Here is a 22,967-nt window from a genome sequence, read left to right as displayed (position 1 = left end):
AAACACGTTGTTGGCAGGGAACAGCTGGATTCTGAAAACGTGTTCATACGTTGTTGGCAGGGAATGTGTTAAGTATTGCGATTCTACGATTATTGCGATTCGATATTACGATTTATTGCGATTTTTGTTTATTTTTTTCTTTTATTTTTTCAGTTTGTTTGCTTTTTTACACTAGATTAGAACATGGGAAAAGTTGAATCATACACTAGAGACTGTATATTATATATCATGAGTAGGGCTGGGCGATATAGTTAAAAACAGGGGCGGACTGGGATCATTATTCAGGCCGGGCATTAGATACCAAGCAGGCCAGGCCGATATGGGCCGACGCGCGTGAAATTTGGGTCATTTGAAGCCCAATTTGGGCCGTTTGAAGCCAGATTTGGGCCGTTTGAAGTCCAATTTTACAATGAGATGCACCCACTTTAACCCTGAAGTGTAATTATTACTTCAGACTAACTAATAAAGTAATAAAACCACTAGTAAACCAGTAGGCGGCACCTGGCCTGCTGTTCAGTGAGTGGCCTGACTGCAAGCACCAAAAAAAAAAAAAAAAAAAAAAAAAAAAAAAAAAAATTGCGATTATCGATTCTGGAATAAAAGATCGATTAAAAAAAATCGTGACATTAAAAATCGCGATACTTAGGTGAATCGATTTTTCCCCCCACCCCTATAATATATGCATGTCGTGTTGAAGTTGTGTGATCCGTCGCAGTTTTTAAAATGTAAACAGAGTTAACTGGCTAGAGCAGACACTCGCGCCTCGCTCCACTTGGGCTCCATAGGGTTCCATTGCCGTTGCCACCCAGTGACGCTGCTCGGCTGATCCCTCCTATAAGTGCTGACTCCGCCCACCCGGGACAATTTTGGCGTACACCGGTAACAATTACAAGTGGACCCCGTCCTACAGTCCCACTCACAGCGGAGGGAGGGGGGCTACGCTTTGTGTGGGAAACGCTGTAATCGTCAGACCTCTCTGGATTAGAGAAGCAAGTAGAGGAAATCAGCATCACTCGGACCAATTTATTGCAAAATGCTTCGGGATTCAACACATTAACGTTGCTTCCCATGGTCAGAAAAAGTTGCCAGATTTGTCGCTAGTCGCTTTTGAGAAATTCCGCCAGGGGGATCTGAAAAGTTGCTACGCCTAGCGACAGCAACACTGGCCTCTCTCCACTGGATTTTACATTGTGAGGATCCAGGATTGCTCTACACCACAGTGAGGACTGCTCTACAGCAGTGATACTCAACTGGCGGTCATTCTGGCCAATACTCCACTTCTGTTATAGCATTTCAGCCTGGAATATGGAATATCTTTCAATAATCTATGATTTAGCCGCTAAATTGTCAAATACCGCCGTCTGCTCGCTACCCAGGCACTTATGTATGTACTTAACCTAACTAACTATCCGGTGTGCAACATTGTCAGACTAAACTTCGACTGACACCCCAAAAACCTACAATCCGCTACAGAAAAATGTATATTGATTGTTTATTAACTGGCCCCTGGCCTTCTATCATTTCACGAAAGTGGCCCCCGGGCAAAGCAAGTTGAGTATCCCTGCTGTAGATGAACATGGCTCCACTACCTACTGTGAGCTTCACTTAGAAGGATTTTACACTGGTGCAAAAACCTAGTGCCTCATGTCAAATATGTAAAAGGACAAGGTACTGGAGTACTGAGGACTTGAGACTCGACTCAGACATGACTGAGGCCAATATGGGAAAATCACTTCCAACATGTTTATCCTCAGTAAACCCAAATACACCAAGGGAGGGGAGGAGGGCAGGAAGCAACCGGTTTTACTGGAAATGTGGTCTTAATTTAGAGAAACGCGAGCAGCAACAAGTCCAAATAATTTGCCAATGATATATCGATGTTTAAAAAACATGCTACAGGCAGCACGTTTAAGATCAAAGCCTAACTTGAACTACCAGTCCCATAATGAACTTAGGTCATAGTAAGTCTGTGTAGTCAGATTCAGTCCATCAGTGTGTTGCTGTCAGGACTCACCATCGTTGGCGTGTCTGACGCAGTCCTGGAAGACTGCGTGCCACTTCTGCTGCTCCTTCTCTGTCACCACGCAGAAGTAGTAGTGGCGGCCGTACGGGTGCCAGAGGATCAGAGGGAACTGGGTGGCACACTTCAAGAAGGGCGAACTTCCCACCTTGGCCTTTACCCCTGGAAAACATGTACACCGACACAACGATTGATTGATTGATTGATTGATTGATTGATTGATTACGTGTCAACGCCACTGAGTTACACCTGGAAAACATGTACGCCGACACAACGCCACTGAGTTGCTATATTGTCATTTATCCATCTTTTCTGATGCCATCTTACACTTCTCAACAATAGACCCTTCTCACGGGGGCCATTTTGGGTCGAAAAGACAGGGTAAACACAGGTGCAAGCAAAACACTAATGAGGGTTTCCAACTTCCAATGATTGGAATTTGGAAACCCTCATTAGTGTGTTGCTTGCACCTGTGTTTACCCTGCCAATTTGACACAAAATGGCCCCAGTGAGAAGGGTCTATATGTACGTGGACTCGCTCTTATCTAAGGAATCACGTCTATGCTCAAACCCCACCACTGGCTGCTTTTTCTCCCAACTATTTTTCTGAAAACCATCGCTTTTATTTATTTTTATTTAACCTTTATTTATCCAGGTTAGCCTCATTGAGATTAAGAATCTCTTTTTCAAGAGGGACCTGGCCAAGAAAAGCAGCATACAATTACACAAGTTGCAGACGCCACAACAAACATCTTATAACATTACAACACTACATGGTACACACACACATTCAGTGATTCATAAAAGCAAGTTAAACTATGAAGAAAAAAAACAGTTGCAACTTTCACCGTCCTCCCTACCTTTAACCATCGTTTTAAAAACATTTAATGAGACCAGCTCCAAATGCAGTTTTACTTGTGTTCTGGGTATTGTTTATATCCCGAAACAAAGCACAATAAGGTAAATCACTCCTATTGTATGAAGAAAATGGTGTTTGATTCAAGAGATTTCTTGGAACAAGTTGATTTGCAATGGGGGGGGGGGGGGTGATTACCTCACCCCTTTGTCAGATCTGTATTTGTTTAAGGAGATACGATTTCAAGACTTGATACTCGATACATTGACTTCAATAGAGTTGTTTTTGCACTTTTATGCACCGTCTCTCTACTCTATATCCACTGTCCCTTTGCACTGAATGCGAGTTGTCCCCCCTGCACCATGCATTTCCAATATGTCTTTATGTCACTACATGAGCTGTTGACACGATGTCTCTCCAGCATCGGCACCAAGACAAATGCCTGGACATGTATTATACTTGGCAAATTAAATGAAGTCACTCTAATCCAGGTGAGTTGAAACAGCCTCCAGCGGTTTCAAAGGAAACCAGTCTGCTCTCATGTTTAAAGGATTGAACATGACATTTAGCCAGTATCAGAGTATCAGAGCATGTAGCTCCACTCCTCCTTCCCTCTTCTGAACCGGTGCTCCTCTGCTCCTTCTCCAGCTGCACTGATCCCAGTCCTCCAAGCTCTTCTTCCTCCCCATGCCGCTCTCTCTCACCTTGATCTATGTCACTTTCCCTGTCACCTCCTCAGGGTTTGATAGATACTCGCCTTTTTGCAGTTTGATCATATTAATTGTAGACTGAATTACACACACACACAACCATCATCATCATCCTTTATATAAAAGGGAGTAAGTGGGTTTGTTTCTCTGCTATTTCTGTCCCACTTTGTGAGATCTGTGATGATTTTGGTCACTGATGATGTCACCATGTGGGTGACATGTGAAGTTGAGCAATTGTGCGCTGACTGACTGATGTCACTTTCTTGAGCACTCCACTCCATGATGTGATCAGTGATGGTCACTCGAGCGATTGTGATGTCATCAGTGAGTGATGTCATCAGTGATGCGAAGTATATACATGTATGTACGTACAGTACGTACGTATGTATGTAAATAATACTATTTCCCCCTGCTATCCTTCCCTCCTCCTCACCAGGCAGGCTGTTGCTGATCAGATCCAGGTATTGCTCCATAGATGTCAGCACTTTGTAGCCAGCGCAGTTGATGGTTCCCTTAGGATGGAGCCCTTTGTCATGGGACTGGTAGCCATGAGAGAAAAGCAGACAGTGAGACAGTGAATCACAAGCATAATCTAAAACAGTCTGTACGGCAAGGATTTGTACAGTGTGCACTCATATGATGGTGCAACTGTGCCAAAGTAAAATAAAAACTGTGCTAAAAACTGTGCTAAAGGACTAGTCCCACTTTTTGGGAGTTTGGACCAATGGTTACCCAATATGTGACAAGGGGATTGGCACAAAAATCATCATTCTGTAGATAGTCCTGTCTGATGTGCATGCTAACACTTTAGCATAAAGTGTTAGCATGTTAGTATGTTAGCACCTTAGTTTATTTAGGGGATTTTTTAAATGGAAATGAGATCAAATAAAAAATAATTATGCTTTTAATATAATAATAATAATAATAATAATAATAATAATAATAATAATAATAATAATAATAATAATAATAATAATAATAATAATAATAATAATAATGCTTCTCCCAAGACTTTGAGCATAACTAGTTTTGTTTAGACAGCAGTGAGCAAAGTCCGCCACACAACTCAAAGTTTTTTTGCACTGTTGATTCAAAACGGACTGAACTAATGATGAATATTGGGATTTTGTTTTAAGGTGAGTCTACAGACCATAGAACAACGAGCAATACCAATTTTGGAATACTAAAAGGTCCATCTTTATATCCTTTGGTAATGCTACTTTCCTACAATGACTTAACTTACTGTGCGCTACAGTGTTAGCATTAGCATGCACACCAAACAGAGCTATATACCAGTCAGATACACAGATGATTTTGGTCCCCAATCATTGTAACGATTGTGAGCAAAATCATCTGTGTATGATTGTTGAAGGTGTGTTAACTTGTGAAATCAGCTAGTCTGGCCTTTTTCTCCTCACCGATTTGGTGTCGTAATAGTTGATGTTGTAGGAGTCCGGGACAAAGAGGAAGCGGTTCCTCCATTTCTTGTTCTCCTCCAGGTACTGGAACAGCGAGCCAGAGAAGATGGACTTGTTCTCCAGAGGAATCTGGGGGAGACAAACACCGTTCAAGTTCAACTCAAAACATCAAAACAACACACAGAAGGGAAACGGATAGAGGACATCGTTTCTGTATGATGCACTGAAAGGCATGAAGACTAAAGATTTTCAGTTGACAGAGAAGTCATAAAAAGTCAGCCCTTGTATGGTTTTGAGGAAACCTACGTCTCAACCGTCTCTACATGACACTGCCAGGGATGATGTCTTTTTTGTAGCCCACCTGGGAAGTGAGCATCGTGCCGGTTTCCCTCTTCTGGAAGTCAGTGGGAGTTTTGCATGGGGATTTTGGTTAGAAAAAGTTTCTGAGACTTTGTGTTCAGTAACTTCACAAATTAACACAACTTTCATGATTTTTGAAGCGTAAATGCGATCGCCAAAAATCACGATAGCTAGGAGACGCTTCAAAAATCATAAAGTGGTTTGTGAAGGCTATCTTGCGGAACACAAACGTCTCAGTTTCACAAACGTTTCTTATCCACAGAACCTTATTTCAGGCATCTAACCAAAATCCCCATAGAAAAAACCCACCGACTCCCAGACGAGGGATCCAGGCGATGTCAACTTCAGGGTTTTAGGACTCATTCCTGCGGCACTCTATAGAGAGCCAAAGTGAAACGTCACTTCCTGCTTCAGCACTGTACCAGAGATTTTCATCCGCCATTTATTTTCCCATAGACATTTCGTAAAATGCTTATAAAAATAGATTTCCCTTGTCAAACCAAACGGTTCAGATACATTTAGAAACAGGAGAGACCACATAACATTTCTCTTGGACCAAAACGTAAAAAAACTATATTATAGTAAATATTTTTGCGATGTTGTTTTTTGGTCTGGGTGAAATGTTCTATGGTCTCTCCCGATTCTAAATATAGGTGAACCGTTTGGTTTGACCAAGTAAAACTATTTTTATAAGCATTTTACTAAATGTCTATGGGAAAATGAATGGCGGATGATAATCTCTGGTACAGTGCTGAAGCAGGAAGTGACGTTCACTTTGGCTCTCTATTAGCGGTTGTTTACTTAATCCCACCCAGCCAGCATTGTTTTCCTCAGGAAAGCCAAATGCATTCCTCTGCCTTAAAGCCCAACATTATGAGCCTGTAGACCCGCCCACACAGCTTCATGTAGGTAGCTCTGTATGTGTGTGTGTGTGTGTGTGTGTGTGTGTGTGTGTGTGCGTGTGTGTGTGTGTGCATGCGCGTGTGTGTGTATTCTCCAGCATCACCATAGTAACAGAAATTATGGTTCTATTCATGTACAGGCAGGCATACAGATTCAATATTCAAAATAAACAAGATGTGTCCTGCAAAAGCAAGTAGAAAATTGCAGCTTGGCATCAACATTTGAAGTCATGTAAAGGTGGAGTATGATTAAGTCAAGTAAAGGTGGATTATGATTAAGTCATGTAAAGGTAGAGTATGATTAAGTCATGTAAAGGTGGAGTATGATTAAGTCATGTAAAGGTGGAGTATGATTAAATCATGTAAAGGTGGAGTATGATTAAGTCATGTAAAGGTGGAGTATGATTAAGTCATGTAAAGGGAGAGTATGATTAAATCATGTAAAGGTGGAGTATGATTAAATCATGTAAAGGTGGAGTATGATTAAAGCCATGTAAAGGTGGAGTATGATTAAAGCCATGTAAAGGTGGAGTATGATTAAATCATGTAAAGGTGGAGTATGATTAAGTCATGTAAAGGGAGAGTATGATTAAATCATGTAAAGGTGGAGTATGATTAAATCATGTAAAGGTGGAGTATGATTAAGTCATGTAAAGGTGGAGTATGGTTAAGTCATGTAAAGGGAGAGTATGATTAAGTCATGTAAAGGTGGAGTATGATTAAGTCTTTTTTTTTTTTTTTTTTTTACCTTTATTTATACAGGGGTAGTCTCACTGAGAGCAATGCTCTCTTTTTCAGGAGTGCCCTGTTCACATTCACATTCATACCTGGAAGCTGCCCAGTACAACCACAGACTCATCTGCTGGCCACTGAGCAGTTGGGGTTAAGGGCCTCGCTCAAGGGCACCTCAGTGGTGGTAATGAGGGAGGGGCAAGCGCTGCCTTTTCACTTTCCCCACCCAGATTTATCCTGCCGGTCCCGGGGATTGAACCGACGACCTTCCGGTCACAAGCTCGCTTCTCTAACCATTGGGCCACCACTGCCCTTACCCATGTAAAGGTGGAGTATGATTAAGTCATGTAAAGGTGGAGTATGGTTAAGGTATGTAAAGGTGGAGTATGATTAAGTCATGTAAAGGTGGAGTATGATTAAGTAATGTAAAGGTGGAGTATGATTAAATCATGTAAAGGTGGAGTATGGTTAAGTCATGTAAATGTGGAGTATGGTTAAGTCATGTAAAGGTGGAGTATGGTTAAGTCATGTAAATGTGGAGTATGATTAAGTCATGTAAAGGTGGAGTATGATTAAGTAAAGCAAAGGTAGAGTATGATTAAGTCATGTAAAGGTGGAGTATGGTTAAGTAATGTAAAGGTGGAGTATGGTTAAGTCATGTAAAGGTGGAGTATGGTTAAGTCATGTAAAGGTGGAGTATGGTTAAGTAATGTAAAGGTAGAGTATGGTTATGTCATGTAAAGGTGGAGTATGATTAAGTCAAGTAAAGGTAGAGTATGATTAAATGATGTAAAGGTAGAGCATGGTTAAGTCATGTAAAGGTGGAGTATGGTTAAGTCATGTAAAGGTGGAGTATGGTTAAGTCATGTAAAGGTATTACATGACTGAGGTAACTATGGTTAAGTCATGTAAAGGTGGAGTATGGTTAAGTCATGTAAAGGTGGAGTATGGTTAAGTCATGTAAAGGTGGAGTATGGTTAAGTCATGTAAAGGTGGAGTATGATTCGCTCTTCCCCAATACCTCAATTAATCAATTAATAATAGCCAGCTGCAAGCAGCCATTAGCAGCATGGAGCAAATTATTTGTCAATGTATAAACTTGACTCTTCATTCTCGAAATGTTGAAGGCAGAAAAAGAAGAAGAAGAATCAGTGCTCATGGACCCCTAACAACAGTCTAACTTATAGACTGTAGTTATGCGTCTTAAAAGAAAAAAAAAAAAAAAGAGTGTCAACATGAAGTGTGGCACAGAGCTTAGGGAGGGGGGGGGGGGGGGGGGGCGGGGTGTGTTTTACCTTGCGGTGCAGCAGCTGGGACTGAGGGCCGCCTCCTCCCTCGATGTCAAAGCGGACCTTGTTGAAGAGAGCCACAGCATACTGCAGCTCATACAGACGGCCAAACTCCCCCATCACCTCCCCGGTGCGTGCTGGAAGAGACACGCCCACACAACACATTTATACTGCAGCTCATACAGACGGCCAAACGCCCCCATCACCTCCCCGGTGCGCGCTGGAAGAGACACGCCCACAGAACACATTCATGACACAGATTTGATGTACTGTGGTGAACAACGCAGTAGGGATGGGCATTTCTAGCAAAAACACTATTCGAAATTCGCTGGCCAAAGTCGACTTTTAATCGAAATTCGAAAAAAAAAAAAAAAAAGTTAAAAAAAAAAAATGTAATTTTCTTTTCTTTTTTTTTGTGAGTGAAATGTTGCATTGTCTCCCCTGATTCTAAATCTAAGGCTTTATTAATTAATAGAAAAAGCTTCTGCTGTGGATTTTTAGCTCAAACAAGCATTGCACCACTGAAGTAAAGAACATGTTACATGACATTGACATTTTCGAAAATAAAAAACAGTTTTGACAATCATGAGTGGTTCATTAAATATTTAGTAGGCTCAGGTCTGAGTGCCAAAGGGGTGCCAAAGTCACCCCCTCTCCCTCTTCATGGGATTTCATCCGCCATTCATTTTTCCATAAACCTTGCTTAAAATGCTTATAAAAATTGTTTTACTTGCTCAAACCAAGCGATTCGACTATACTTAGAATCAGGGGAGACAATGCAACATTTCACACAAAAAAAAAAAAAAAAAAAAAAAAAAAAAACTTATTTTTATTTTTATTTATTTCGACTTTCAATAATAAAAGTCGACCTTGATAATAACAACGATTATTCGAAAATTCGAAATTCGATGCCCATCCCTACAACGCAGCTACTTTTCACATCCACGTATCTGTGCTGCTGTCATTTTGTGCATCAACACTGTTGGGGGTAACTCGTTACAAAATAGGATAAATAGAAATAGCATACCAATAGGATTTCAGTAATATTATACCAGTTACTTGGTCAAGTTTTTTTGATCAAAGCACATATTTAAAGATACAATCATTTCCTAATGAAATTGTGTTTTTATGCACATAACCACTATACACCTGTAGATGACAATAACAAAGGAAAAGGATAACATTTAGAATTTTTGGCGGTTTACACTGACTTCAAGACGGTTCAAAAAAAAAATCGGGATGATTCCAGGGCGGCGATGTCATTCTGCTACTGCTGTTATTTTGGTTAAAGTAATGCAAAAGTAGTGTAATAACTAACGAGTTCCTCTACACAGACAGTAATATTGTAAAGTAACTTTACTATATAGTACTATATAGTACATTACTATAATACGTAGTATATTACATTTTACATTTCATTTTGAAAGTAACTTGCCAAACGGTGTGCATCAATTTGGTTGCATGTTTGTACACTGCAAAAAACAATCTTCACATGCAAGTTTGTCACTTTCTGTTTTAGAATCGATCTTATTTTTCTTTAAAACAAGTTAAATATTCTGCCAAAGGGTCCTGTCGGCCCTGGGCCGCCTCTCCTCTCCTAAATTGGGCACAGGCTGTGGAAAGACTGCTTTAAAGCGGTTGTTTCACAGCAGAATATCATTTGAACACCCCTGATGAAACTACTGACATCCGTAAGAGCAATATCATATCTTCAAATCTGCGATAGGATGTCGGAAACGGGTATGAAAACATTTTCTACCCTCGGTACCTCACATCACGAATCACGACAGTAACGTTTATGTGACCGACTCCCCCTCGGTCTGGGTCTCGACTCTGACTCGACTACAGCTCTGGGGAAAGTTAAAATGATAATGTATTAACTACTGTACAACTATGATAGAAGGAAGGTAACTAGACAACACAAACCACATTAAACAAACAGGAGGGAGGGAGAGAGAGTGAGCGCACCGGGCCCAGGTGCACCCAATCAGCCCAACGACCCCGACACCAGGCAAGACAGGGCCAGGCGAGTGGGAGGGTCCTCACACCCCCTCCATAAGAACAAGCCACACTGGTTGCTGTACGAGGGATCAGCGTGACGTCACTTGCCACCCAGAAATGCTGAACGCCGCGGCAGTTTGAGTAGTAATCAGTATGAGTTGTGTCAAACAAACGTTAATATCTCAAAAACTATACATCACATCGCTTATATTTTGACATTCTGAGTGAGAGCAGAATTAGCTCAAGAGTTTGATGTATAATATTATGCATGTCGTGTTAAAGTTGTGTGAACTGTCGCCGTTTTAAAAATGTAAACAGGGTCAAGCCGGCTAGAGTCAGACACTCGCGCCTCGCGCCACTTGGGCTCCATAGGGCTCCATTGCCGTTGCCACCCAGTGACGCGGTTTGTTTACCAAAATGCTGCTCGGCTGATCCCTCGTATATTTGAGTTAAAACGGCAGAACCATCCAGACTTGTACAGATGCTTCCACAGGATGGTGACTATAACTCAAAAGTACTCTTTTAAGCAAGATACCAATATTAGCAATATTCCACAGAATCCTATGTCATAATCATAATAGTATATTAAAGTCGTAATACATTATTGAATCTACACTAATCACACAGAATGAGATGTAAATATACAGAAACAGTTGGGTTACAGAAGGATTTGGAAGCTTTGAGACAATTGAGATATATACTGTGCAAAGGGGGCTGATGCATATCAATATCAGGAAGATGTCCCTAATATTTTGTCCAATTAAGTGTAAAATAGCCTTTTAAAAAGGTCAACAAAAAAACAATGTCTCAATAATCCATCAGCAAACGATATGATAGCGCATGGGAAAAGCTATCGTAGCTGAATGCCATGGTGGAAGGTCACAAAATGACAGCAGTTCAGATTTTTTTATTTTATTTATTTAACCTTTATTTAAACAGGTAAAAACACGTTGAGACCGAGGTCTCATTTTCAAGTGTGACCTGTTGTGCAGCTCCAAGCTCACTCTGCTTTGAAGGGCGGGGAGCTCCATTTCCAAACTCTCGGTGCACCTTCCTGAGCGCGACCGAGGTGGCTTATTTGTGTAGGAAACACGTTTCCACGCTGAAAGTCAAACACGGCCGTGACAGAAGGTACGGCATTTCACACTGTTCTTTTTGTCTTTTATCAGCGAGTCCACATCGCTGCTGTTTGCTCGAGCAGGGTGACCTTCACAGTGCCAATCTCTTCCACTGTACACTTAGTGAAAGGAAGACTTGCACCACTGAGGCCATTACTGTCCATTATGGACCATGTAATGAAGCAGATGGAGTTTTAGTTATGCAAACATGTTGTGGGGGCAGAGCTGTTCCAGACGCAATAATCCCATTGGTTGAGTTAAACCTCAGGTTTTCTGACTGAAACCTGCAAGGGGAAAGTAGCATCATCATACAGTAGCACACTACTAGACCAAGTGACGATTATAGTGACCAAAATGATCAGTTATCAGTATTATCACGGTTTGTTAAAATGTGCTGAAAATGTTCACAAAGTACTAACACACTCACAGAAATCATTACACCAAGTTTTATATTGAAAACTCAGACCCAAAAAGGATTGATACACTCACTGAAATCATGTCTCCAAGGCTGCGCGTTTGCGTCTGGGAGACGGTTGCCAAGTTTGGTTGATGATGGACAGTATTTACTATGTTTTTCAAAGCACTGTAATAATGGTAATCACGGTACTTAATAACCAACGCAGAAGGGGAAGGCTTTAGCTCAGGAGGTAGAGCGGGTCGGCCAATGACGCAAGGGTTGGCGGTTCGATCCCCGCTCCCTCCCAGCTGCTGTCGTTGTGTCCTTGGGCAAGACACTTAACCCCAAATTGCTCCGATGGTGTGTAGGCACCCTGCGTGGCAGCCTGCCGCCATTGGTGTATGAATGGGTGAATGTAGACTATCTACTCATTGTAAAGCGCTTTGGATAAAAGCGCTATATAAATGCAGACCATTTACCATTTAGAAGTGGCAAAAGCTGCAGCTCCTCGAATGGCCACTTGAGGCTGGCTGCAAAAGTGAGTCATTCCCCCATGTTAAAATGCACAACTTTACAGAAGAAATACACATGTTCACACAGCCTGGTTCAAATAACGTATAGCTAATTTCACCCTTGATGACAACTGTAGGGGGGTCAATTTGTATATACCGTAACTCACGCATAATTTATACTGTCTACGGCTGCGAAAAGAAGTCCGGTTGTATAGAAGTCAATGGGAAAATGACCTGACTTCTCCCTCGAGAACACTTCCCCTAAGTTTATGTTCAATCGCTAGTTTCAAGTCTTCTTCGATACAGCGTGATGTTCATTTTGTAAATATGTACTGTATGAAGAAAGGTAGACGATGCTTTTAGGGCGTCATTGCCTGTCCAGTGCTCGCACAGCTCGCTGAGCACGGACCAATAGGACACTGGACCCATAGACCAGACCTGCACATCCAAAGCGTCAAGGCCGCGCCCCTTTTTTGGGGATAGAAAGAATGAATAGCGTTGTTGTGATGGTATTTTTGCCGTGTTTTTAGCTAGCATAGACAAAATACCAATTCATTAATTTCGGGTTCAAGTGTTTTTTTGGTTTGATAAAATGTACTAATTATTTTGCGACCTTGCCTGAACCTGAACGGTCGAGATATATTAATAAATTAAGGTTGACTGGTCTGTCGTCATGTCCGTTCAGCCTGAGTCAAAGAGGATTTCCGCATTCCCCCAAAAAGGGGCGCGGTGCAGTGCGATGACGCGGTGCAGTTCTGGTCTATAGGACACTGGACCAATAGGACACTGGACCAATAAGACACTGGACACACTGTTTGATTGACAAGAAGGTCTTTGGGAAGTGCTGTGCAGAAACACCACAAGGAATGACCGCTAGCACCACAGGTGGAAACAAGAAGAAGAAAAAAAGAGGAATTTCTCAAGTCAATTTTACGATGTTAGTCAGTCTTAATTAAATATGAGTGTTGGTAGTGGTTGGACAATATGACTATCAACGAGCTATAGCAGTGGTTCTCGACCACCCCAGAAATGACCACCATATGAACGTATGAAAGGGAGGGAGCCCCGCGTACCACCAGCGGTACCCGTACCACAGGTTGAGAACCACTGAGCTATAGGGCTTCCCAAATCTTTTCAAATCAAGGACCCCGAAAAACAAATGTGGATTAGACAACAGGCTCCGCCCATTTCCTCTGGAATCCCAACTGAGACTATTGTCTTTACATATGAATTGGTACAGAATGACATGTGCATAAGGGGTGGAGAGAACAGGGTGGAGACTGAAACCTGTGATCATAGTCGTCCTCCTCCTACATCGTCTCTTTGTGAGTTTGTGTTAATTTAGGAGTGAGGCAATAGTGAAATCAAGCCATTCCCAATTCTGCTTGGGACCCTCTGAAATGTCTTCAAGGACCCCTCCTGCACACAGATCTCACTTTAAAAACCACTGACGACAATGACAACAACAACCACAACAACAAATAAGAGACAGACAGACAGACAGGCACGCACACACACAGACCTAGTCCCTATAATTTGACATTTTGTCAATTATCAAATTAATTCCCCCAGAATTTCCAGACCTGCATAGGAATGGAAATGGCGATGGTTGTGGATGAAGCTGGACGCAGACCAGACCAGAGGCAGAGGGAAAGAACCACATTAGCTGATGCCAAACTGCTTTGCTTGGGATGGATGGGACAAGAGGAATGCAGGGTCCTCCCAACATATTCTCTATGGACCAATCTGCAAGGACCACCTCAAATCTAGCCACCAACATTCCCCTGGGCCTATAGCTCTGGAGCAAACGTCTCCCAAACAGTGTTGGGCAGTAACGCGTTACTGTAATCTGATTCGTTTTTCAGTAACTAAGTAATGTAAGGCGTTACAATTTCCAAAACAGCAATCAGATTACAGTTACTATTACTAATCCAAGTAACGCTGAGTTACTTTTTTTTTTTTGAAAGAAAGAAAGAAAAACTCAGGAGACCATTGCTTTATATAGTGTATATAGATATGTAAACATACAAGTAACTAAATGTAACTAATTACTTTTGAAAAAGTAATCAGTGAAGTAACTTGTATTACTTTTTTAAGGAGTAATCAGTAAATAATTACATTCCCCAAGTAAGTTGCCCAACACTGCTCCCAAATACACTTCCCTTTAGAGGCATTGCTATTTGAAACTCTCGAAACAATGATATTTTCTCTCCAAGTAAAAGGATCTGGCACGATATGAAGTGTATTAAAAGGGTTTTGGGGCATAAAATCCTATCGCACACCACTAGTAATTAGTAAATGGGCCAAATATGTCTCTCTCCATCTGGGCTCCATGGGAAATATGTTCAACAGTTGTGACTGTGTAAGTGCAGGCGAGGGAGGAGAGATGACCCGTTTGATGCCATCTGCTCTGCATTGTGGTTATGAAATGTTGCTTTTGCAACGGGGAGAAAATAATGAGATGGATGAGAGTTTCTTCATAAGCAGCCAGAGTATATAATTAGACTCTGCTGAAGCCATTAGAACAGCAGCCAGGGCATAGTTACGGACTTGCGCGTGGGGGACTGAGTCTAGAAGTGAAGGAGAAATTTAATAAAACATTGTGTCATATTATATTCATTGGATTATTTCTTAAATTATGTCCTTGGAAACACGGAGGTGTGGCCGCCAAAAAAAGGTGAGCTACAACTTGCTGCTGCTAGCTACGCTCAATTTCATGACTGTAACAAAGCAGGGGGCTGCTGCCAAAGACTAAGCCCCCGTTCACACACCATACGCCGAAGCAACACTCAACCTAAGCTCAAGCTACGCTGAACCCACAAGTTTCATGTAGGCGTCCTTGTTAACAGGCGAGGTCCACACTGAAGCCACGCATCGCGCCTTGCTCAAGCGATCGTTCAGGATTCACGCCTATTTTCCAAGCGTGACGCGTGAAGCTTGAAGCTGCCAGGCATGAAGTCAATGGGAGTTGTGGGCGGGTTCAAGGCGGCGCCGAGGAGGCGCCGAGAGGAAAAGAGAAGGCTTCTTGTGTGAACGGTGAGGCGTCAGTTCGGCTTGTGCCTGGCCTCACGCTTTCAGCTCTGCTACGTTCGGCGTCCTGTGTGAACAAGGGCTGACTGAAAAGTATGGTGAGCAGTGGTCACATTATTTTCTAGCATTGACAGATTTTTAGCTGCGACCAGCTAAGTCACTCCGTCGGTCGGTCCACAAAAAGTTCACCACCCTTTAGCGGCCACAGTTTTGCCCTGGGAGGCTGAAATTTCGCACGGAGGTCAAGTGTGTGTGTAAAGTAAAGGTAAAGGTAAAGTCCCACTGATTGTCACACAATGTGTGAAATTTGTTCTCCGCATTTGACCCATCCCCTGGGGGAGCGGTGAGCAGCAGCGTGCGCCGCGCTCGGGAATCACATGGTGATTTAACCCCCCAATTGTGTGTGTGTAAAGAAGTGTGTTTGTGTTCATGCAATTGGTTAAAAGGGGGAGGAGGGGGGATTTTGAAATGCAGGCGGGCAGAGGCAGAATAGGGCGGGCTGCCCCTGTTATCCCAGATGTTCGCAAATTTTGCATCTGCGGTCGTAGCTATTGCGACTCCGGGCTTGTGTTGAACAATCACAGAGAAATCTGAAGAAGGCCGTCTGTCCTTTTAACACAGGTAATACTAGAAATGACAGGATTTTTACGACCCGGTCTGTCAAAATGACAGACAACAGGAAAGTCTCTAAGGCAACCTCCGACCGCCGCAGGACAACTCTTGTCAATGCACAAGGCCCGCTACACAGGTGAAACGGGCCCGACATCCCTGTTTGCACAGTGATTACTTCATGCAAACTATCTTGAATAAACATCCCGATGACCGACGATGACACACAGATAAATCTCTACTGTGTCTGTGTGCTGCTGCTGCTGTCCCACATCCCCACCCGACGAAGCAGACGAGTCAGCGACCACGCAGCTCAACTCTCTCCCACGTATACCGGTAGTCTGAATCACGCCTACAAAACAACACACGCAGTCAAGACGACAAAGAGCTCAACAACTGGGCAGCGTTACTTCCACAGAGCTGCTTCTGTCTCAGTATAATAATCGAACGTCCAGGGGTTTTGTTTTCTTCAACAGGAGAGATTTCCCTGGTCTTCTGGTGTGTCTCTGATCACATCCCTGTATAATACTGTAACTTCTGACCAGGCCTAGTAGAGGAAATATATTGTAGGGTTTTATTCCCGGACGATGAATGTGGCTGGCTGTACCTTTGACAGGCATATGGGAAAACAGAGGGGAAGTGGTTATGAGTCAACCGGCCGCTTGGACTGGAAGTCTCAGTGGAATGTGACTTTTAGCTCAGGAAAGCAGAGATCGAAGGAAGAGGTGGGGAGACGCCAGGAGAAAGTCCAACATCAGGGTTTCTAGACATTTTGCCATTTCAAATGCCACACTTTGTTCCAGAACTTTACTTCTGGCCTCGGTGGAAGGTGGTCTACAACTATAAAAGCCTGTGTAGTCATACTTATTTTTCTACGATTTTCTATGATTTTGCTTACCTTTATAGGAGGAACCCTGCTAAGTGCTGCTACCAAAGGAACATGACCTGGTACTCAAGGAACATCGATGTTGGTCCAAGGCTATATCAAAGGTTTCAGATAACTACACCAGATCTGATGCAACTATGCCCAGGCAGGTGCAGGAAAAACAGCTTTGGAAACTGGTTTGAACTGATGGCACAAAAGTCCCGATTTCATGAAACAATGCAGGTAGCACATATCATCACCATCAGAGACCCCACGATACAATACTCAAGTCACGATACAATACTCAAGTCACGATACAATACTCAAGTCACGATGCAATACTCAAGTCACGATGCAATACTCAAGTCACGATACAATCCTCAAAGTCACGAGGCAATCCTCAAGTCACGATGCAATAATCAAGTCACGATACAATACTCAAGTCACGATACAATACTCAAGTCACGATACAGTACTCAAGTCACGATACAGTACTCAAGTCACAATACAATATAATTGGCCAGGTCATTATTGTAAAAGAGAATGTGTTCTCAATAATGTACCTGGTAAAATAAAGGAAATGATGATGATGATGACAATATAATTGATTTAAAAAAATATTGCTACATATTGCAATTACCTTTTTTCAACTGCAAATTATGTCCCCAAAGGGGGAACAAATCGGTTTTATCTAATAACTTTCCAGTCTGTTCATCTCACTTCAATGATTTCTATTGCAGCAGATTGTCAAGCAGACAGACTGATCAACACAAGTGTCAGTGTGACAAAAGCCTGTCATAAATGTTGCATGCACCTGACAATTTATATAATAAACTATCGGGCTACGTGGCTAGGCTTTGTGTATCAATATACTGTAATATTGCCACACAAAATACCACGATAACGTGCTGTATCAATTGCCCATGATGGACGATTATGGACATCGTCTCAACGTGGGTTTTGAATGTTGGTGGTGCAGGCCGGCGGCCATCGTGTCATCTGCTCACTAGGGGTGGGGGAAAAAATCGATTCACCTAAGTATCGCGATTTTTAATGTCACGATTTTTTGAATCAATCTTTTATTCCAGAATCGATAATCGCAAAAAAAAAAGTTAGTCTGAAGTAATAATTACACTTCAGGGTTAAAGTGGGTGCATCTCATTGTAAAATTGGACTTCAAACGGCCCAAATCTGGCTTCAAACGGCCCAAATCTGGCTTCAAACGGCCCAAATTGGGCTTCAAACAGCCCAAATTTCACGCGCATCGGCCCATATCGGCCTGGCCTGCTTGGTATCTAATGCCCAGCCTGAATTATGATCCCAGTCCGCCCCTGTTTTTAACTATATCGCCCAGCCCTACTCATGATATAATATACAGTCTCTAGTGTATGATTCAACTTTTCCCATGTTCTAATCTAGTGTAAAAAAGCAAACAAACTGAAAAAAGAAAAGAAAAAAAATTAACAAAAATCGCAATAAATCGTAATATCGAATCGCAATAATCGTAGAATCGCAATACTTAAGAATCGCAATATAAATCGAATCGGCACCCAAGAATCGTGATAGTATCGAATCGGGAGATAAGTGAATCGCCACAGCCCTACTGCTCACCGTCAGAATGTTTGCTGGTTAGGCTCAGCAGTACATTCTGGCCTCCCAGCACCAGCTCCCCACACACACAGCCACACTCAGCACTGATCAGATGGGGGTGAGTGACGTGGACGAGAGGTTACCATGGGACATCATGTTTGGATGGGCTGGTGCATTGCAGGAGGGGGTGACTCATTTCATCACCACAGCAGACACAAGACGACGATGATCTGTGCACATCTGACAGAAAGCTGAGTCACACCGCACTGAGCGGCATATGACCATGACTATACAGATGACCGATGATGACAGATGTGTGGGTGCAAACTAGAGCCTGACCGATATATCGGTTCACCGATATCATCGGCCGATATTGGCCACTAGCCGATATATTTGTATTTTGTATTTTTTAAGTTATATACAGCATGTTGTGTATATTTGATATTTCTTCTTAACTCAAGTTACATTTTATATTTGTTCCGTTTGTGTTTTTCTATTTCTACTTATTTATAATTATTAAATTCCCAGTGAAGTTTACGGTTTCATTGCATTGATGTCATTTTGGACAATAAAGTTGATTGATAAGCTGTAAAATATCCTCCCTACATTACATATTTCAAGTCATGTCAAGTCATATCTTTGTCAAGTGTTTGGTATTTGAGGGATCATTGCAAAAAAAAATTGTATTTGAGGGATCATTGAAAAAAATGGTGTAATATAATTGGTATATAAGAATATCGTCCGATATATTGATATCGAAAAAAATGTACTCCCTAATATCAGTATCGGCCTCAAAAATCCAGTATCAGGCGGGCTCTAGTGCAAACAGCATCACACACCAACATGCGTGACTGGTAGAAATCAGTATTACTGTTTCCCCCAACAGCAAACAGTGGTGTTGACACGTTCAGTAGTACTGATATCGGGCCAATATTGGCCTTTTATTGGAATATCAGATATCCGTCAGTCAAGTTGCTCACCACAGCTACAGAAAGTTACTTCATTTAAAGTCCTACTACAGGTGGGATGGGTCAGCCTACCTTAAAGAGACATCAAATAATGTCTCAACAGAGACATTATTTCACAGTCAGTGAAAATTGTTCAAACCAAACGGTTTAGATATATTTAGAAACAGGAGAGACCGCGTAACATTTCACTTGGACCAAAACGTTTAAAGAAAATGCGGGTTTAAAGAAAGTATTTTTTTTTGATTTTTTTTTGTTTTGGTCCGAGTGAAATGTTCTATGGTCTCTCCTGATTCTAAATATAGCTAAACCGTTTGGTTTGACCAAGTAAAACTACTTTTTATACGCATTTTACGAGACGTCTATGGAAAATGAATTCTCTGGTACAGTGCTGAAGCAGGAAGTGACGTTCACTTTGCCTCTCTATTGGTACTTTCTCCCGTTAATCTCCCCATTTCACAGTGATCAGGGTTCATGACTAACTTTTCCACTGGTAGCACAGGTGTGACCAACTTTTTCAGCTGGTCACACAGCACATGCTTTGGTCGTACCATTTTTTTGTGAGGGGGGTATTCTTGCATTGTCTTATATTGTCAATATATAGGCTAATAAAGGAAACCCATTGGCTGGAGAATTATGATACAACTCAAATAGGTGTTTCTCACTATAGGCACCGCAGCACATCTCAATAGGTTTACTGTGTTTCAGAGGCTTAGTTTTTAACTTGGGGCCAGCCAAGGTGAGGTTTATGGTATCACATCGGTAGCAACCGTGTCATGCTAGCTTGTCGGGAAGGGGACTAAGCAAGGCTCCAAAGTTAAAGCCACAATCAGTAACTTTTTCACCTTAATATAACAGCTTTTTAGTCATTGAGGATGGTAGAGTGACTTGTAACAGGGAGAATGTCACCTCTATTGGTCACACACCGCCCTCCAAAGGTCTCTCCTGGGACTGAGCAGTCTGCTGCCTGCGTCCCGGATGGCAAGATGCGCGCATGCGCTCTACAGCGGGAGCGTTGTGTTCCTGGAAACAAGGAAGTAACTCGATTCGGATTTGCTACGAAAATGACGTTTCACGGAACTATGGATTATTATTTCATCACGTGGTGAGTACCCGATGTCACAACATAGATGTACATAGAGCTTTCTGGCGCTGTGTTTTGTTGACCAAGGTCAATTTTTCAGAAATTTGCTTCCGACGTGCACACATCTGTTGCTGTGATTGACAGGTGGGTCAAAATTCGCAGCGCAATTTCATGCTGTATATTCACACCGCTCTTGGTGTCTAACAGCCTTTAGGCAAAATTCTGGAAAACCTCCAGAGAATCTCCCTCTTTTTCACAGCCTAATGTTGGCAGGTATGCTAATCCCATGCAAAACTAAGCATCATTTCAACTGCGGTTTGTTTTTGGAACAAGATTCAGAGGCGACCATGACGTGCCATGTGACCATGTGCCATGGAGTGCTGATAGTATGCTGGTTTCCATTCCAACCAGAAACTACACCGGGATAGTGCAGGAACACCAGGATAGTGCAGGAACAGGACGTATGTTGGGAGATATCAAGTGGAAAACTGTTTCATTGGCCTCGAGCCAAAGCACCTCCAAGACTCAACAGTAACTTCTGGAATTATCTGAATCAATCCGGTCCAAACAACACTGACAAGAGCTTGTACTACACTGACAGTTGTTCTTTGTTGTTGTTGTTGTTTATTTGCACAAAGAAAAATGAACAACAACAGATAGTATCTTAATACAAAGAAAATTGTGCAGGTGAGGGAAAGAAACCCGGAGGGGCTTATAGAGTCAGTGCCTCTAGTCTGCACAATATTAGATGATACAATATTCCATGAAGTTGTTCTTTGTCCACAACCCAGTCAAGGATTTTCACAATTAGAGGTTCAGATATTAGTTTTTGGATGCCGGTATTAAAAGGGATACGCCAACATTTTAAGAGCTCAAGCCATTTGCCATATTGCCAATATCAAAACTAGAATGTACATGGCTTTAGTTTATTTTCAATCTGCGTGCAGTACAAACTGCGGTAGAGCCCTCACTGCTACTTAGCTTAGCGCTACGATGGCAGTCTAAGGTACTTGTAGAGAACTGTATGGGTGATTAGAATCTGGATGCGCACGACTGGCCTCATTTTCCTATCAGAGAAAATGCAGCAACTTCTCTGCTTCAGTTGAAATATTTATTCCAAACACGCGTTATCCAAACATGAAGAGGTTGGCATTACACGGGCAGATGGCGCGAGATCAACAAAGGTCTTGACTCGGGCTGTTATCTAGCTGGTTCTGGTTCTTTAAGGCATGACTGCTCTTAAAATGTCACTAACAGACCATGTGACTTCAACAACCAATGAGCATGCAAACTGCAGACCATGTGAACCCAAATAACCAATGAGCAGCAAACATCCAAATTAGGTGACATTCATCCAGAAGGTGCTAAAACTTCACATGCAACACCTAATGTAGGAAGGAGCTAGAAACTCCTAAACAGAATGAACACATGCTGCAACACCTCATCCAGAAGGCGCTATAACTCCTAAACAGAATGAATGCATGTAACATTACAATAGTCCTTCGTCACAGCTCACTACTCCTCCAGCAGGGAATTTATAGACAGTACTTTTGCCTACTCCCATTCAGTCGCCCAAAATACACATTCAATCAGCGGCAGAAACACTCACATGTACATGTTGTGACTCGTGAGTCGTGTCCTCACCACGCGATAAAATAATAATCCAAAATTAAGTGAAATGGTCATTTTCGTTGTAAATCCGCACACTGAGAACTAAACAAAGAATGGATGTTTGAGCCAAATTTACAGAAATTCCATCAAGGCTTTCCAGAGATATTGCGTTAACGAGCTTGAAAATGGCAGTTGTGAGGTCACAGTGACTTTGAACTTTGACCTTTGACCACCAAAATCTAATCACGTCATCCTTGAGTCCAAAGTGGACGTTTGAGCCAAATTCGAAGAAATTCCGTCGAGGCGTTCCTGAAATATCGCGTATGAAACGGGCGGCCGTGAGGTCACAGTGACCTTGAACTTTGACCTATGACCACTAAAATCTAATCAATTCATCCTTGAGTCCAACTGGACGTTTGAGGCAAATTTGAAGAAACTTCGTCAAGGCGTTCCTCAGATATTGCTTTAACGAACATCGGACGGACGTACTGACAATCCGAAACCATAATGCCTCCGGCACCGGCTATCGCCGGCGGAGGCGTAAAAATCTTCTGAAGACAGAAAAGGGTGGAAGAACCAAGAAAGAAACAGCCTTGAACTAGTAGACTGATATTTCACAAGCTTTAGACAGTCAGCACAATCATCAGATCCTCCGCAAAACAAAGGCTCCACAAGATCAATGACTGCAATTAATACCATTACTCAAGTAAATAGAGCATTCAGATTGCTTGTAGTACTGCTCTGAAGGAGACTACACATTGTTCTTAGGCTTGTAGTACTGCTATGAAGGAGACGGAGTACACATTGTTCTTAAGCTTGTAGTACTGCTCTGAAGGAGAGTACACGTTGTTCTTAGGCTTGTAGTACTGCTTTGAGGAGAGTACACATTGTTCTTAGG

General features: G+C 42.2%; 1 protein-coding gene across 1 annotated transcript in view; it reads right to left on the bottom strand.

Moving 5' to 3' along the window:
- Window positions 1-22,967, bottom strand: part of niban2b (niban apoptosis regulator 2b) — a 67,441-nt gene that overhangs the window by 31,565 nt on the left and 12,909 nt on the right. The window contains exons 2-5 of the mRNA XM_083645257.1: window positions 8,294-8,424; window positions 5,005-5,133; window positions 4,020-4,125; window positions 2,015-2,182 (exon numbers count right to left, since the gene is read on the bottom strand). Coding sequence (XP_083501383.1) covers window positions 2,015-2,182; window positions 4,020-4,125; window positions 5,005-5,133; window positions 8,294-8,424 — 534 coding nt within the window. The remainder of the gene's footprint in view (window positions 1-2,014; window positions 2,183-4,019; window positions 4,126-5,004; window positions 5,134-8,293; window positions 8,425-22,967) is intronic.

Source organism: Poromitra crassiceps (genome assembly GCF_964638095.1).
Source record: "Poromitra crassiceps genome assembly, chromosome: 10".
Taxonomy (NCBI): Eukaryota; Metazoa; Chordata; class Actinopteri; order Beryciformes; family Melamphaidae; genus Poromitra; species Poromitra crassiceps.
The sequence above is the reverse complement of the archived record's forward strand: the minus strand, read 5'-3'. Positions and strand labels throughout refer to the sequence as shown.